The following is a 15,423-nucleotide window of genomic DNA, read 5'->3' on the forward strand; positions in this document are numbered from 1 at the left end:
TCGGCCTAATATATCGGCCCAAAAAAATCGGCATCACATATCGGCCATCGGCCACTGCGATTTCTAAATATCGGCATCGGCATCGGCCAGAGAAAAACCCATATCGGTCGACCTCTAGTATTTATACATGGAGATCATATCCTCCCCCTTATGTATTATACATGGAGATCATATCCCCCCTTATGTATTTATACATGGAGATCATATCCCCCCTTATGTATTTATACATGGAGATCATATCCCCCCTTATGTATTTATACATGGAGATCATATCCCCCCTTATGTATTTATACATGGTGATCATATCCCCCCTTATGTATTTATACATGGAGATCATATCCCCCCCCTTATGTATTTATACATGGAGATCATATCCCACCTTATGTATTTATACATGGAGATCATATCCCCCCTTATGTATTTATACATGGAGATCATATCCCCCCTTATGTATTTATACATAGAGATCATATCCCCCCTTATGTATTTATACATGGAGATCATATCCCCCCTTATGTATTTATACATGGAGATCATATCCCCCCCCTTATGTATTTATACATGGAGATCATATCCCCCCCTTACGTATTTATACATGGAGATCATATCCCCCCTTATGTATTTATACATGGAGATCATATCCCCCCTTATGTATTTATTGATTCCCACCGATCCTTCTCCACCATTGATTCCCACCGATCCTTCTCCACCATTGATTCCCACCGATCCTTCTCCACCATTGATTCCCACCGATCCTTCTCCACCATTGATTCCCACCGATCCTTCTCCACCATTGATTCCCACCGATCCTTCTCCACCATGGACTCCCCCACAGATCCTTCTCCACCATGGACTCCCCCACAGATCCTTCTCCACCACTGATTCCCCCAGATCCTTCTCCACCATTGATTCCCCCAGATCCTTCTCCACCATTGATTCCCCCAGGTCTTTCTCCACCATTGATTCCCACAGATCCTTCTCCACCATGGACTCCCCCCTAGATCCTTCTCCACCATTAATTCCCACAGATCCTTCTCCACCATGGACTCCCCCCCCCAGATCCTTCTCCACCAGGGACTCCCCCCAGATCCTTCTCCACCGTTGATTCCCATAGATCCTTCTCCACCGTTGATTCCCCACAGATCCTTCTCCACCATTGATTCCCCACAGATCCTTCTCCACCATTGATTCCCCACAGATCCTTCTCCACCATTGATTCCCCACAGATCCTTCTCCACCATTGATTCCCCACAGATCCTTCTCCACCATTGATTCCCCACAGATCCTTCTCCACCATTGATTTCCACAGATCCTTCTCCACCATTGATTTCCACAGATCCTTCTCCACCATTGATTTCCACAGATCCTTCTCCATGGACTCCCCCCAGATCCTTCTCCACCATTGATTCCCACCGATCCTTCTCCACCATTGATTCCCACCGATCCTTCTCCACCATTGATTCCCACAGATCCTTCTCCACCATTGATTCCCCACAGATCCTTCTCCACCATTGATTCCCCACAGATCCTTCTCCACCATTGATTCCCCACAGATCCTTCTCCACCATTGATTCCCCACAGATCCTTCTCCACCATTGATTCCCCACAGATTCTCCTTCACCATGGACTCCCCCCCAGATCCTTCTCCACCAGGGACTCCCCCCCAGATCCTTCTCCACCATTGATTCCCACAGATCCTTCTCCACCATTGATTCCCCACAGATCCTTCTCCACCATTGATTCCCCACAGATCCTTCTCCACCATTGATTCCCCACAGATCCTTCTCCACCATTGATTTCCACAGATCCTTCTCCACCATTGATTTCCACAGATCCTTCTCCACCATTGATTTCCACAGATCCTTCTCCATGGACTCCCCCCAGATCCTTCTCCACCATTGATTCCCACCGATCCTTCTCCACCATTGATTCCCACCGATCCTTCTCCACCATTGATTCCCACAGATCCTTCTCCACCATTGATTCCCCACAGATCCTTCTCCACCATTGATTCCCCACAGATCCTTCTCCACCATTGATTCCCCACAGATCCTTCTCCACCATTGATTCCCCACAGATTCTCCTTCACCATGGACTCCCCCCCAGATCCTTCTCCACCAGGGACTCCCCCCCAGATCCTTCTCCACCATTGATTCCCACAGATCCTTCTCCACCATTGATTCCCGACAGATCCTTCTCCACCATTGATTCCCACAGATCCTTCTCCACCATTGATTCCCCACAGATCCTTCTCCACCATTGATTCCCCACAGATCCTTCTCCACCATCGACTCCCCCAGATCCTTCACCATTGATTCCCAAAGATCCTTCTCCACTATTGATTCCCACAGATCCTTCTCCACCATTGATTCCCACAGATCCTTCACCAGGGACTCCCCCCAGATCCTTCTCCACCAGGGACTCCCCCCCAGATCCTTCTCCACCAGGGACTCCCCCCCAGATCCTTCTCCACCAGGGACTCCCCCCCAGATCCTTCTCCACCAGGGACTCCCCCCCAGATCCTTCTCCACCAGGGACTCCCCCCCAGATCCTTCTCCACCAGGGACTCCCCCCCAGATCCTTCTCCACCATTGATTCCCCAGATCCTTCTCCACTACGGATTCCCCCATTATATATATATATATATATATATTATATATATATATATATATATATATATATATATATATATTTTTAGCAGGGGCCCTTAAGAATAAAATAGCGATTGTTGCAATTTTTTATAATCTCATAGTATTTGCGCAGCGGTTTTTCAAACGCAATTTGTTTTGGGGAAAAAATACACATTAATAAAGTTTAATGCAAAAAAAAAAAACAAAAACTACTATTGGGGTCTGATAGGACCAGCTCCAGATCATGTGACTACTGTGGCAGCTGATCACAGTGGTCATATGATCACCAATCCTTCACCCCCCCGCACCCCCAGCGTTCAAAACTAAGGTTATGCCGTGGCAAATGGGGAAGGGGTTAGAAAGCGATTTGTAAACAAACTGTTCCCCACCCAAAATAAAAAAAGAAAATGACTTTCCTAAGCCCCGGCGATGTCATGGCATCTTCCTGTGACGTGGAATCAGCTGTAACTCCAAACCGCGCAGGCGCAACGCATCATACAGAATAAATATATATTTATGAAGATAAGCTCACTCGATTGCTGAAATTAGTTTGCCAATTCAAAACGGGGTTTGGATTACTTACTGTAGGCGTGATGAGATCGAGTGTAAGGTGTACCAAGATGGCCTTAAGAACGTACATTTCGTAAGTGTTAGTTGATCATTTTGTCACAACACCAGCAGAGCTGGAAGCCTGAAATCCCAGGAGGAATCCCAGAATGAATCCCCAGAATCCCAAGAGGAATCCCCAGAATCCCAAGAGGAATCCCCAGAATCCCAAGAGGAACTCCAGGAGGAATCCCAGAATCCCAAGAGGAACCCCAGGAGGAATCCCAGAATCCCAAGAGGAACCCCAGGAGGAATCCCAGAATCCCTAGAGGAACCCCAGGAGGAATCCCAGAATCCCTAGGAGGAACCCCCAGGAGGAATCTCTCTTACAAAGGGCCGGATTGCACTCTTGCTGTAACTGAAGCTCCCAGATGTGCGGGAAGGTGACATCACCCACAATTCCCAGCAGTATTAGAAGACGGGGAGAAAGTTTTATTTATTTTTTGTGTGAAAGTTTAGTTTACCAATGGCATTATTGAAGATATTAGAGTTATTAGAGGGGGGGGGCTTGCCATGGGGTTATGTATAGCAGAGAGGGTGGAGGATGGGATCTTCTTGCACACACCGCACCTTACATCACTGCCTGCACTTCGCACTATGACCAACACCGACCGGTGATTAAGAAATGAACCTTCCACCACCGCCCACAATAAAAGGGCAATGAGGAGCAGATACAGATCACATCCTCACTGTACTCCAGGAACCCCCAAAATCACAGAGCCCTCATAATAATAATCTCCTCACCCTGACCAGGCTGCACGGCTTTTACTGAAATATTCAAAGAAAGGGAGGTCAGGACCTGGCTGTGCGTTATGATGGGGGGGGGGGATTTGGATCAGTTCACAGCTCTGTACTTTATTTGTGAATTTATATTTGCTCGCACTTCAGCTTTATCATTTATTAGAGAAACGGAAAATTCAAGACAAAGTATTCAGTGAGAAGCTCTGAGAGGTCAAACCTGGGAGAAGGACTGATCTTCACTCCGCTGTCGTACACCTTCCTACTCCCACGCCACGCGCCACCCTACTCCCGCGCCACCCTACTCCCGCGCCACGCGCCTTCCTACTCCTGTGCCACCCTACTCCCGCGCCACCCTACTCCCACGCCACCCTACTCCCACGCCACGCGCCACCCTACTCCCGCGCCACCCTACTCCCGCGCCACGCGCCTTCCTACTCCCGCGCCACCCTACTCCCGCGCCACGCGCCTTCCTACTCCTGTGCCACCCTACTCCCGCGCCACCCTACTCCCACGCCACCCTACTCCCACGCCACGCGCCACCCTACTCCCGCGCCACCCTACTCCCGCGCCACGCGCCTTCCTACTCCTGTGCCACCCTACTCCCGCGCCACCCTACTCCCACGCCACCCTACTCCCACGCCACGCGCCACCCTACTCCCGCGCCACCCTACTCCCACGCCACGCGCCACCCTACTCCCGCGCCACCCTACTCCCACACCCCGCGCCACCCTACTCCCGCGCCACCCTACTCCCGCGCCACGCGCCACCCTACTCCCGCGCCACCCTACTCCCACGCCACCCTACTCCCACGCCCCGCGCCACCCTACTCCCGCGCCACCCTACTCCCACACCCCGCGCCACCCTACTCCCGCGCCACGCGCCACCCTACTCCCGCGCCACCCTACACCCACACCCCGCGCCACCCTACTCCCACGCCACGCGCCACCCTACTCCAGCGCCACCCTACTCCCACACCACGCGCCTTCCTACTCCCGCGCCACCCTACTCCCGCACCACGCGCCTTCCTACTCCCGCGCCACCCTACTCCCGCACCATGCGCCTTCCTACTCCCGCGCCACCCTACTCCCGCACCACGCGCCTTCCTACTCCTGTGCCACCCTACTCCCGCACCACCCTACTCCCACACCACGCGCCTTCCTACTCCTGTGCCACCCTACTCCCGCACCACGCGCCTTCCTACTCCCGCACCACCCTACTCCCGCACCACCCTACTCCCGCACCACGCGCATTCCTACTCCTGTGCCACCCTACTCCCGCACCACGCGCATTCCTACTCCTGTGCCACCCTACTCCCGCACCACGCGCCTTCCTACTCCTGTGCCACCCTACTCCCACACCACGCGCCTTCCTACTCCTGTGCCACCCTACTCCCACGCCACCCTACTCCCACACCACGCGCATTCCTACTCCTGTGCCACCCTACTCCAGCACCACGCGCCTTCCTACTCCTGTGCCACCCTACTCCCGCACCACCCTACTCCCACACCACGCGCCTTCCTACTCCCGCACCACCCTACTCCCACACCACGCGCCTTCCTACTCCCGCACCACCCTACTCCCACACCACGCGCCTTCCTACTCCTGTGCCACCCTACTCCCACGCCACCCTACTCCCACACCACGCGCCTTCCTACTCCTGTGCCACCCTACTCCCACACCACGCGCCTTCCTACTCCCGCACCACCCTACTCCCACACCACGCGCCTTCCTACTCCTGTGCCACCCTACTCCCACGCCACCCTACTCCCACACCACGCGCCTTCCTACTCCTGTGCCACCCTACTCCCGCTACCACCCTACTCCCCACACCACGCGCCTTCCTACTCCCGCGCGCCACCCTACTCCCGCGCCATGCTCCTTCCTACTCCTGTGTCACCCTACTCCCACACCACGCGCCTTCCTACTCCCGCACCACCCTACTCCTGTGCCACCCTACTCCCACACCACGCGCCTTCCTACTCCCGCACCACCCTACTCCTGTGCCACCCTACTCCCACACCACGCGCCTTCCTACTCCCGCACCACCCTACTCCTGTGTCACCCTACTCCCACACACGCGCCTTCAGCCTGAGACAATACATACAACTCAACATCTCAGGACCCCCCCCCCCCCCCCCAAAATCACAGGTCTCCCCATAGTGTCAAACCCCCCCCCCAATGACATCAGAGGTTCCCCCATCATGTCCAAGGTCCATCATAAATCACAGGTCCCCCATCACAACATATCCACCAATTTCAGAGGGACCCCCATGACTTCAGAGACCCCCCCAAATCACGTCAGAGCCCCCATCATGTCAGAGGCCCCCCAAATCACGTCAGATCCCCCATCATGTCAGAGACCCCCCCAAATCACGTCAGATCCCCCATCATGTCAGAGACCCCCCCAAATCACGTCAGATCCCCCATCATGTCAGAGACCCCCCCAAATCACGTCAGATCCCCCATCATGTCAGAGACCCCCCCAAATCACGTCAGATCCCCCATCATGTCAGAGACCCCCCCAATCACGTCAGATCCCCCATCATGTCAGAGACCCCCCCAAATCACGTCAGATCCCCCATCATGTCAGAGACCCCCCCAAATCACGTCAGATCCCCCATCATGTCAGAGACCCCCCCAAATCACGTCAGATCCCCCATCATGTCAGAGACCCCCCAAATCACGTCAGATCCCCCATCATGTCAGAGACCCCCCCAAATCACGTCAGATCCCCCATCATGTCAGAGACCCCCCCAAATCACGTCAGATCCCCCATCATGTCAGAGACCCCCCCCAAATCACGTCAGATCCCCCATCATGTCAGAGACCCCCCCAAATCACGTCAGATCCCCCATCATGTCAGAGGCCCCCCAAATCACAGGTTCCCCATCACGTTAGATCCCCCCCCCCCCCCCCAATTAGAGCCACCCCCCATGACAGAGGTGCCCCCATCATATCAGAGTGCCCCCCCCCCAAAATCACAGGTACCCCCCAGGACTTCAGAGACCACCCCCATCACGTCAAATCCCCCCACCCCCAACTAGAGCCACCCCCCAATTCAGGGGTCCCCCATGACATCAGAGATGCCCCCAAATCACAAGTCCCCCATCACGTCAGACCCCCCCAGCCATCATGTCCAAGCCCCCCCCCAAAATCACAGGTACCCCCCATGACTTCAGAGACCACCCCCATCTCACAGGTCCCCCCACCCCAACTAGAGCCGCCCCCCAATTCAGGGGTCCCCCATGACATCAGAGATCCCCCCCCATCATATCAGAGACCCCCCTAGGAGAAGATCCTCACCCCCCCCCCCCCCGGGTTGGACCCCCTGCCATGGCAGATCACGTGATGAGGATGTGATCTCCCCCCATATATGGATTGTGGGGGGGGGGGGGGAGGGGGAGGGGACACCTCCTTCACAGTCTCCTCCCCCCCCTCTTCATGTGACTCTGTAGATCAGGATGACTGGTTGCCCCTGGCAACTAACACCCTCATAGGAACGCTGGAAGAGGCCGTCGCCCATAGCAACCCGCTCTCCTGATTGTCTGCTGGGGGTATCGGTGATGTATGGGGGGTCTCCGGTACTCACATGCCAGATAGCGAAGAAGATGAGGGCGGCGGTGAGGAGAAGGGCGAGCATATAACAGAAGGCCGCGAACGTGAACGCCATGTTCAGTCCGGGGAGAGAGGAGGAGGCGGCCGGCGCGGGGGCTGCTGGGAAAAATCATTCACCGGTCATCAGAGAAGAGGGGGGGGGGCGGGAGCGCGCACGTACTGTCCTCGGGCCGCGAGCACGGACAGCTGCGGGGAGCTAAAAAGGAGACGCTGCACGCAGATGTTCTGTCATCATCTCCAACCAATCAGAAACGCCCACCGCGGGAGCGCGCGAGCCTGGGTGTCTGAGGGGAGAAGCGGGGGCGCGCGAGCCTAGGTCTCTGAGGGGAATGGCGGGAGCGCGCGAGCCTGGGTCTCTGAGGGGAATGGCGGGAGCGCGCGAGCCTGGGTCTCTGAGGGGAATGGCGGGAGCGCGCGAACCTGGGTCTCTGAGGGGAGAAGCGGGAGCGCGTGAGCCTGGGTCTCTGAGGGGAATGGCGGGAGCGCGCGAACCTGGGTCTCTGAGGGGAATGGCGGGAGCGCGCGAACCTGGGTCTCTGAGGGGAATGGCGGGAGCGCGCGAACCTGGGTCTCTGAGGGGAATGGCGGGAGCGCGCGAACCTGGGTCTCTGAGGGGAGAAGCGGGAGCGCGTGAGCCTGGGTCTCTGAGGGGAATGGCGGGAGCGCGCGAGCCTGGGTCTCTGAGGGGAATGGCGGGAGCGCGCGAGCCTGGGTCTCTGAGGGGAATGGCGGGAGCGCGCGAACCTGGGTCTCTGAGGGGAATGGCGGGAGCGCGCCTCCTCAGTCCTGTCACCCATTAATGGAGAATGTCCATCTTCATTCCTCCTCATCTCCATCATTCTTCCTCATCTCCATCCTTCCTCCTCATCTCCATCCTTCCTCCTCATCTCCATCCTTCCTCCTCATCTCCATCCTTCCTCCTCATCTCCATCCTTCCTCCTCATCACCATCCTTCCTCCTCATCTCCAACATTCCTCCTCATCAGAGACCCCAGAGAATAAAATGGCGGCCATTCCAATTTTTATGTTTAATAATGTGTTTAATAATACATTAGTGCAACAGTTCACGGAACGCAAAATTTCAGGAAAAAGTAGACTGAAACCTTTTTTTTCAGCGCAGAAATGCGACGTCCGGCCAAATTTCTGGGTAAAATATAAAAGACGAAGTTGCGTCAAGTAAATAAATATCCGACATCTCAAAGCTTAAAATTGCGTGCGCCTGTAAAACGGCGACAAAGTCCAGTCCCTTTATATTTTCCATAGGTGACGCTAGAAAGGCCTCTTCGGGTCGCCAGTTTAGGGAGAGTCGTGAAATACGGTCCTAGAAATATAAATCTCACTCCGGCGTGTGCGGCGATACCTCACATGCATGGCGCAATTTTTGTCTACATGTGCGCGCTCCATTGCATTGGGGTGTGTAGGAAGGGGTGATGGCGCGGCTTTTATCGTGTTTTTTTTTTTATTTTGATGTTATTACAAAAAATCAAGATTTTTTACACTTTCTTTTTTATTGTAACTTTATTGCAATTATGAGGGGGGACAAAAAGCCCCCCCCCCATGTGATGGCATTGGGCAGGTGAGAGGTCCAATTTATGGAGACATTGGGGGCCTCCAATCACCAATGCCCCTCCCCCCATGTGATGGCATTGGGCAGGTGAGAGGTCCAATTTATGAAGACATTGGGGGCCTCCAATCACCAATGCCCCTCCCCCCATGTGATGGCACTGGGCAGGTGAGAGGTCCAATTTATGGAGACGATGGGGGGTCTCCAATCACCAATGCTCCCCCCTCTGTGATGGCATTGGGCAGATGAGAGGTCCAATTTATGGAGACATTGGGGGTCTCCAATCACCAATGCCCCCCCCCCCCCCCATGTGATGGCATTGGGCAAGTGAGAGGTCCAAATTATGGAGACATTGAGGATCTCCAATCACCAATGCCCCCCCCCCCCATGTGATGGCATTGGGCAAGTGAGAGGTCCAAATTATGGAGACATTGGGGGTTTCCAATCACCAATGACTCCCCCTCCCTCCATGTGAAGGCATAGGGCAGGCGAGAGGTCCAATTTATGGAGACATTGGGGGTCTCCAATCACCAATGCCCCCCCTCCTCCCATGTGATGGCATTGGGCAGGTGAGAGGTCCAAATTATGGACACATTGGGGGTCTCCAACCACCAATGTCCCACCCCTCCCCCCATGTGAAGGCAGTGGGCAGGTGAGAGGTCCAATTTATGGAGACATTGGGGGTCTCCAATCACCAATGTCCGTCCGTCCCCCCATGTGATGGCATTGGGCAGGTGAGAGGTCCAAATTATGGAGACATTGGGGGTCTATTAGATCTCCAATGTCCCCCCCGCCCTCCAATGCAGCCAATAAACCACAACCCTAGGTTCACATCTATGCGGCTGCGGTTGATGTGCTTTTTCAGCGCGTTTTGCATTTTTTAACCCAGGTTTTTACGTGCAGTTTTTATGCACTTTGCTGTTTTTTTTCTCTTTAACACATAGTGTAAGCTGGTTGATAAGGAGTCGGCTGGTAAGCTGCCGCATCCTTAACAACCGATAAGTCATCAGCTGTCAGCTGGTTTCCTCACTGACAGCTGAATGTAAAAAAAAGAATTGCCAGCAATAAAAAAAATATGGAAAAAAAATGGCGTGCCCCCCCCCTCCATCCATACCAGATCCTTATCCAAGCATGCAGCCTGGCAGGTCAGGAAAGGACGAGGACGAGTGAGCCATACCAGGCCACATGCCCTCAACAATGGGGGGTTGGGGGGTGCTTTTGGGCGGGGGGGGGCTCTGCATTTGAAGTTTATTACATGCAAAACGCAATCTGCTGCGGAAAAAAAGTCCCTGACCCTTTTCAAAAACGCAGCGGCTGAAAAACAGATACTGTAGATGAGAACGTGCCCCATAGGGAAGTAGCCAAGGAATGATAGCTGTGACCCCGGAAGTGACACAATACACATGGTGCCTGGGTCCAATAGTCATGGGGGGAGGGGGGATCAAGATATAAGGGATGTCTATGGAATGGGTCAGGCTCATTACATAACACATAGCTCCCAACTGTCCCTGATTTGGAGGGATTGTCCCTGATTTGGAGGAATTGTCTCTGATTCAGAGGGACTGTCTCTGATTCGGAGGAATTGTCTCTGATTTGGAGGGATTGTCTCTGATTCAGAGGGACTGTCTCTGATTCGGAGGAATTGTCTCTGATTTGGAGGGATTGTCTCTGATTCGGAGGGATTGTCTCTGATTCGGAGGGACTGTCTCTGATTCGGAGGGACTGTCTCTGATTCGGAGGGACTGTCTCTGATTTGGAGGGACTGTCTCTGATTTGGAGGGGCTGTCTCTGATTTGGAGGGATTGTCTCTGATTTGGAGGGACTGTCTCTGATTTGGAGGGGCTGTCTCTGATTTGGAGGGATTGTCTCTGATTCGGAGGGATTGTCTCTGATTTGGAGGGACTGTCTCTGATTTGGAGGGATTGTCTCTGATTTGAAGGGATTGTCTCTGATTTGGAGGGACTGTCTCTGATTCGGAGGGACTGTCTCTGATTCGGAGGGACTGTCTCTGATTCGGAGGGACTGTCTCTGATTTGGAGGGACTGTCTCTGATTTGGAGGGGCTGTCTCTGATTTGGAGGGATTGTCTCTGATTTGGAGGGACTGTCTCTGATTTGGAGGGGCTGTCTCTGATTTGGAGGGATTGTCTCTGATTCGGAGGGATTGTCTCTGATTTGGAGGGACTGTCTCTGATTTGGAGGGATTGTCTCTGATTTGAAGGGATTGTCTCTGATTTGGAGGGACTGTCTCTGATTTGGAGGGATTGTCTCTGATTTGGAGGGACTGTCTCTGATTTGGAGGGGCTGTCTCTGATTTGGAGGGATTGTCTCTGATTTAGAGGGACTGTCTCTGATTTGGAGGGATTGTCTCTGATTCGGAGGGACTGTCTCTGATTCGGAGGGATTGTCTCTGATTTGGAGGGACTGTCTCTGATTTGGAGGGGCTGTCTCTGATTTGGAGGGATTGTCTCTGATTTAGAGGGACTGTCTCTGATTTGGAGGGATTGTCTCTGATTTAGAGGGACTGTCTCTGATTCGGAGGGATTGTCTCTGATTTGGAGGGACTGTCTCTGATTTGGAGGGACTGTCTCTGATTTGGAGGGGCTGTCTCTGATTTGGAGGGATTGTCTCTGATTTAGAGGGACTGTCTCTGATTTGGAGGGATTGTCTCTGATTTGGAGGGACTGTCTCTGATTTGGAGGGATTGTCTCTGATTTGGAGGGATTGTCTCGGATTTGAAACAATGTCCCTCTTTCCTCCTCATTTGTCCTATATTTTGGTCTGATCTATATAGTTGTATATAAAATGCATTATTTATCTTTCAAAAACTATTTCCCAGCTTTAAACCTTCTATCCAATTTCTAAATTGCTGCATTTGTAAATTTCAAAATCCCAAATCCCACCCCCACCAATGAGCTTTCCCCCCACCTCAATTATGAGCTTCCCCCACCTCCATCAATAAGCCTTCCCTTTTCCCACCTCCATTAATGAGCCTTCCCTTTTCCCACCTCCATTAATAAGCCTTCCCTCTCCACCTCCATCAATGAGCCTTGCCTCCCCACCTCCATCAATGAGCCTTCCCTCCCCACCTCCATCAATGAGCCTTCCCTCCCCACCTCCATCAATGAGCCTTGCCTCCCCACCTCCATCAATGAGCCTTCCCTCCCCACCTCCATCAATAAGCCTTCCCTCCCCACCTCCATCAATGAGCCCTCCCTTTTCCCACCTCCATTAATAAGCCTTCCCTCCCCACCTCCATCAATGAGCCTTGCCTCCCCACCTCCATCAATAAGCCTTCCCTCCCCACCTCCATCAATGAGCCCTCCCTCTTCCTCACCTCCATCAATGAGTCTTCCCTCCCCCACCCATCAATAAGCCTTCCCTCCTCACCTCCATCAATGAGCCTTCCCTCCCCCCACCTCCATCAATGAGCCCTCCCTCTTCCCATCTCCATCAACGAGCCTTGCTTCCCCACCTCCATCAATAAGCCTTCCCTCCCCACCTCCATCAATGAGCCTTCCCTCCCCACCTCCATCAATGAGCCTTGCCTCCCCACCTCCATCAATGAGCCTTCCCTCCCCACCTCCATCAATGAGCCTTGCCTCCCCACCTCCATCAATAAGCCTTCCCTCCCCACCTCCATCAATGAGCCCTCCCTTTTCCCACCTCCATTAATAAGCCTTCCCTCTCCACCTCCATCAAGGAGCCTTCCCTCCCCACCTCCATCAATGAGCCTTGCCTCCCCACCTCCATCAATAAGCCTTCCCTCCCCACCTCCATCAATGAGCCCTCCCTCTTCCTCACCTCCATCAATGAGTCTTCCCTCCCCCACCCATCAATAAGCCTTCCCTCCTCACCTCCATCAATGAGCCTTCCCTCCCCCCACCTCCATCAATGAGCCCTCCCTCTTCCCACCTCCATTAATGAGCCTCCGCTCCATTAATGAGTCTTTTCCCCACCTCATTAATGAGCCTTTCCTCCCTTCCATCAATGATCCCCCCCACCTCCATCGATGAGCCTTCACCTGTCGCCGGTTCTCCTTCTTTGGACCACTTTTGGTCAGTCCTGACCACTGCAGTCCAGGAACATCCCACAAGAGCTGCAGTTTTGGAGTTGTTCTGACATGGTCATCTAGACAATTTGGCCCTCAAATCCTCACACTTGTCTATTTTTTCTATCGACACAAAACTTTGAGGACAACATGTTCACTTGCTGCCTCATATATCCAACCCGCTTCCAGATGTGATGGTAATGAGATAATCAAGGTTATTCACTTTACCTGTCAGTGGTCAGAATGGTATGGTTGATGATCGGTATACATACAGTATATTTATATTTATTATCCTAATAAGTAACAATAAATGCATAATAATGAAAAAAAAAAAGTTTAAGCTTACAAAGATGCACAGAAACTCTGAAATTGAAATGATTTATTTACCCAAGATAAACCATAAATGCACAAAACACCACATCTGGTACTAGTAATATACAGAGACATCATATACTACAACCCGGGAAGGCAGCAGAAGGTTCAGTCTTCTCATCGTTACATTACAAACATCAAACGTCTTCATACTTTTTTTTTATTTTTTTTATTTTTAATTGCATACAAAAAAAGGCAAAAAACGAGTTCACAAGTAAAATTATTTCACCAAGTCTCAGTAAGAAATAAATTGTGTCCGATGTGCTTTATATACAGAGAACACGGAGCTCTACCCGCCAGAAGAGAAGAGCCGGAGCAGACCCGGCGGCGTCCTCTGCCACGCAAATCAGGTAAGTTTAGTGTCAGAACGAATGTGAATTAGTGATTTCAGAACATGCACAGGACTGAAATGAAGGACTAACGGGTCACCTTTCGGACCTCGGCCTGAAACTGGGACTGTATCCCCCCCCTGCACACACCAACAGCAGCCAATCACCTTCTGCCTTTTTTTTTTAATAAACCTGAAGAAGCAGCATGAAAGGCAGAACCTGCTTGGTTTCAATAGGTAATGCAGGCAGTTTCACTTTAATACATCAGGTGCTAAAAAACAGTTTCTCAACTCTGGTCCTAAAGTCTAAATCCAACCAAAAAAATAATAAATGCAACCATAGTAAATAATAAAAAAAAAAAAAAAGTGCATTTATTTTATTTGCATAGAAGCCTTAGGAAGCATTGCACCTGCGCACAGTGGAACGTGGGTGCAATGCCCGGGCTCCTGCAGCTGCTGGTACAGACCTCTGGTTGTAGGGTTGATAAAAGGAGTACAAGTACGGTGACCTCACCGTCAGGACCTGGATCACCTGCTGGTGGCACTGTGGTTCCCTGGGCGGAGGGTTGTAATTCCAGTGTTTAAATTTTAACAATATTAATTTTAATGAACACAAAATAATTAGAATATTTATAATTATTATTATAATAATTATCCTTATTTGATTTAAAACGATAGAGAGCCGGCAACTTTGATATCCATGTTGAAGTCTTTATTGGTCAAATGGTGGTGACATTAAAAAAACGAACGCGTTTCGGGGAGCAGTCTTAATCATTAACGCTACTCGTCATATAATAATAATAAATATTATAATTATTTTGCATTTGTGCCAGCCCCTTCCTAAAGCCTAATGGCTGGAATACACGGTTAGAAAATCGGCCGATCGTTCGACAGCCGACCAACGAAACAGGGTTTGTTGGTCGAAATCGTTGTCAACATTAACCCATCGAAAAAAATTGTTAAAAGAGCAATCGATTTAATGCGTAGTGTTGACGTTTCACGCACAAGTGGAAGTGATGTAGTGTGCGTGTGACCTTGTAGCCTTCCGCTCATGCGTGCTAACGCTCAAGAGACAAACTTTTTCGTTCATAATATCGATATCAGGTATTACTTGTTGGGCATCAACGATTAGAAAAATCGTCCGATCGTTCGCAAAACGGAAATTTTCGTCCGATATTCTTATCGTGTATTCCTGCTATAAGTCCATATTTTTATTAATTTGAAATTATGTTGCCAAAACTAACAAAAATAATATATATATATATATAATCACTGCAACACTCATCTGCACATGCCAATCCTTTTCTGGGTGGAATGACAGCCAGTGTCTTTCAGTCTGACTTCCTCTAAGCCCAGGGTGTCATGGACACGCCCCCTGGAGTTATGTCATCACACTTATCTGGGCTTACAGAAGAAGAACAGCACAAGGTGAACATCAGCATTCAGGACTGTCCCCCCCACCATACAAAAGGGGAATCCAGAAGAGGCCCCCACCCTTCCCCTGACCACCAGAACATGA

At 51.7% G+C, this 15,423-nt stretch overlaps 1 protein-coding gene across 1 annotated transcript in view; it reads right to left on the reverse strand.

Annotated features, from left to right (window-relative positions):
• Positions 1-7,730, reverse strand: part of LOC141117284 (protein cornichon homolog 1) — a 35,126-nt gene extending 27,396 nt beyond the window's left edge. The window contains exon 1 of the mRNA XM_073610053.1: positions 7,567-7,730. Coding sequence (XP_073466154.1) covers positions 7,567-7,647 — 81 coding nt within the window. The 5' untranslated portion in view covers positions 7,648-7,730. The remainder of the gene's footprint in view (positions 1-7,566) is intronic.
• Positions 7,731-15,423: the final 7,693 nt, after the last annotated feature.

The sequence above is a fragment of the Aquarana catesbeiana genome, linkage group LG13 (assembly GCF_042186555.1).
Source record: "Aquarana catesbeiana isolate 2022-GZ linkage group LG13, ASM4218655v1, whole genome shotgun sequence".
NCBI lineage: Eukaryota > Metazoa > Chordata > Amphibia > Anura > Ranidae > Aquarana > Aquarana catesbeiana.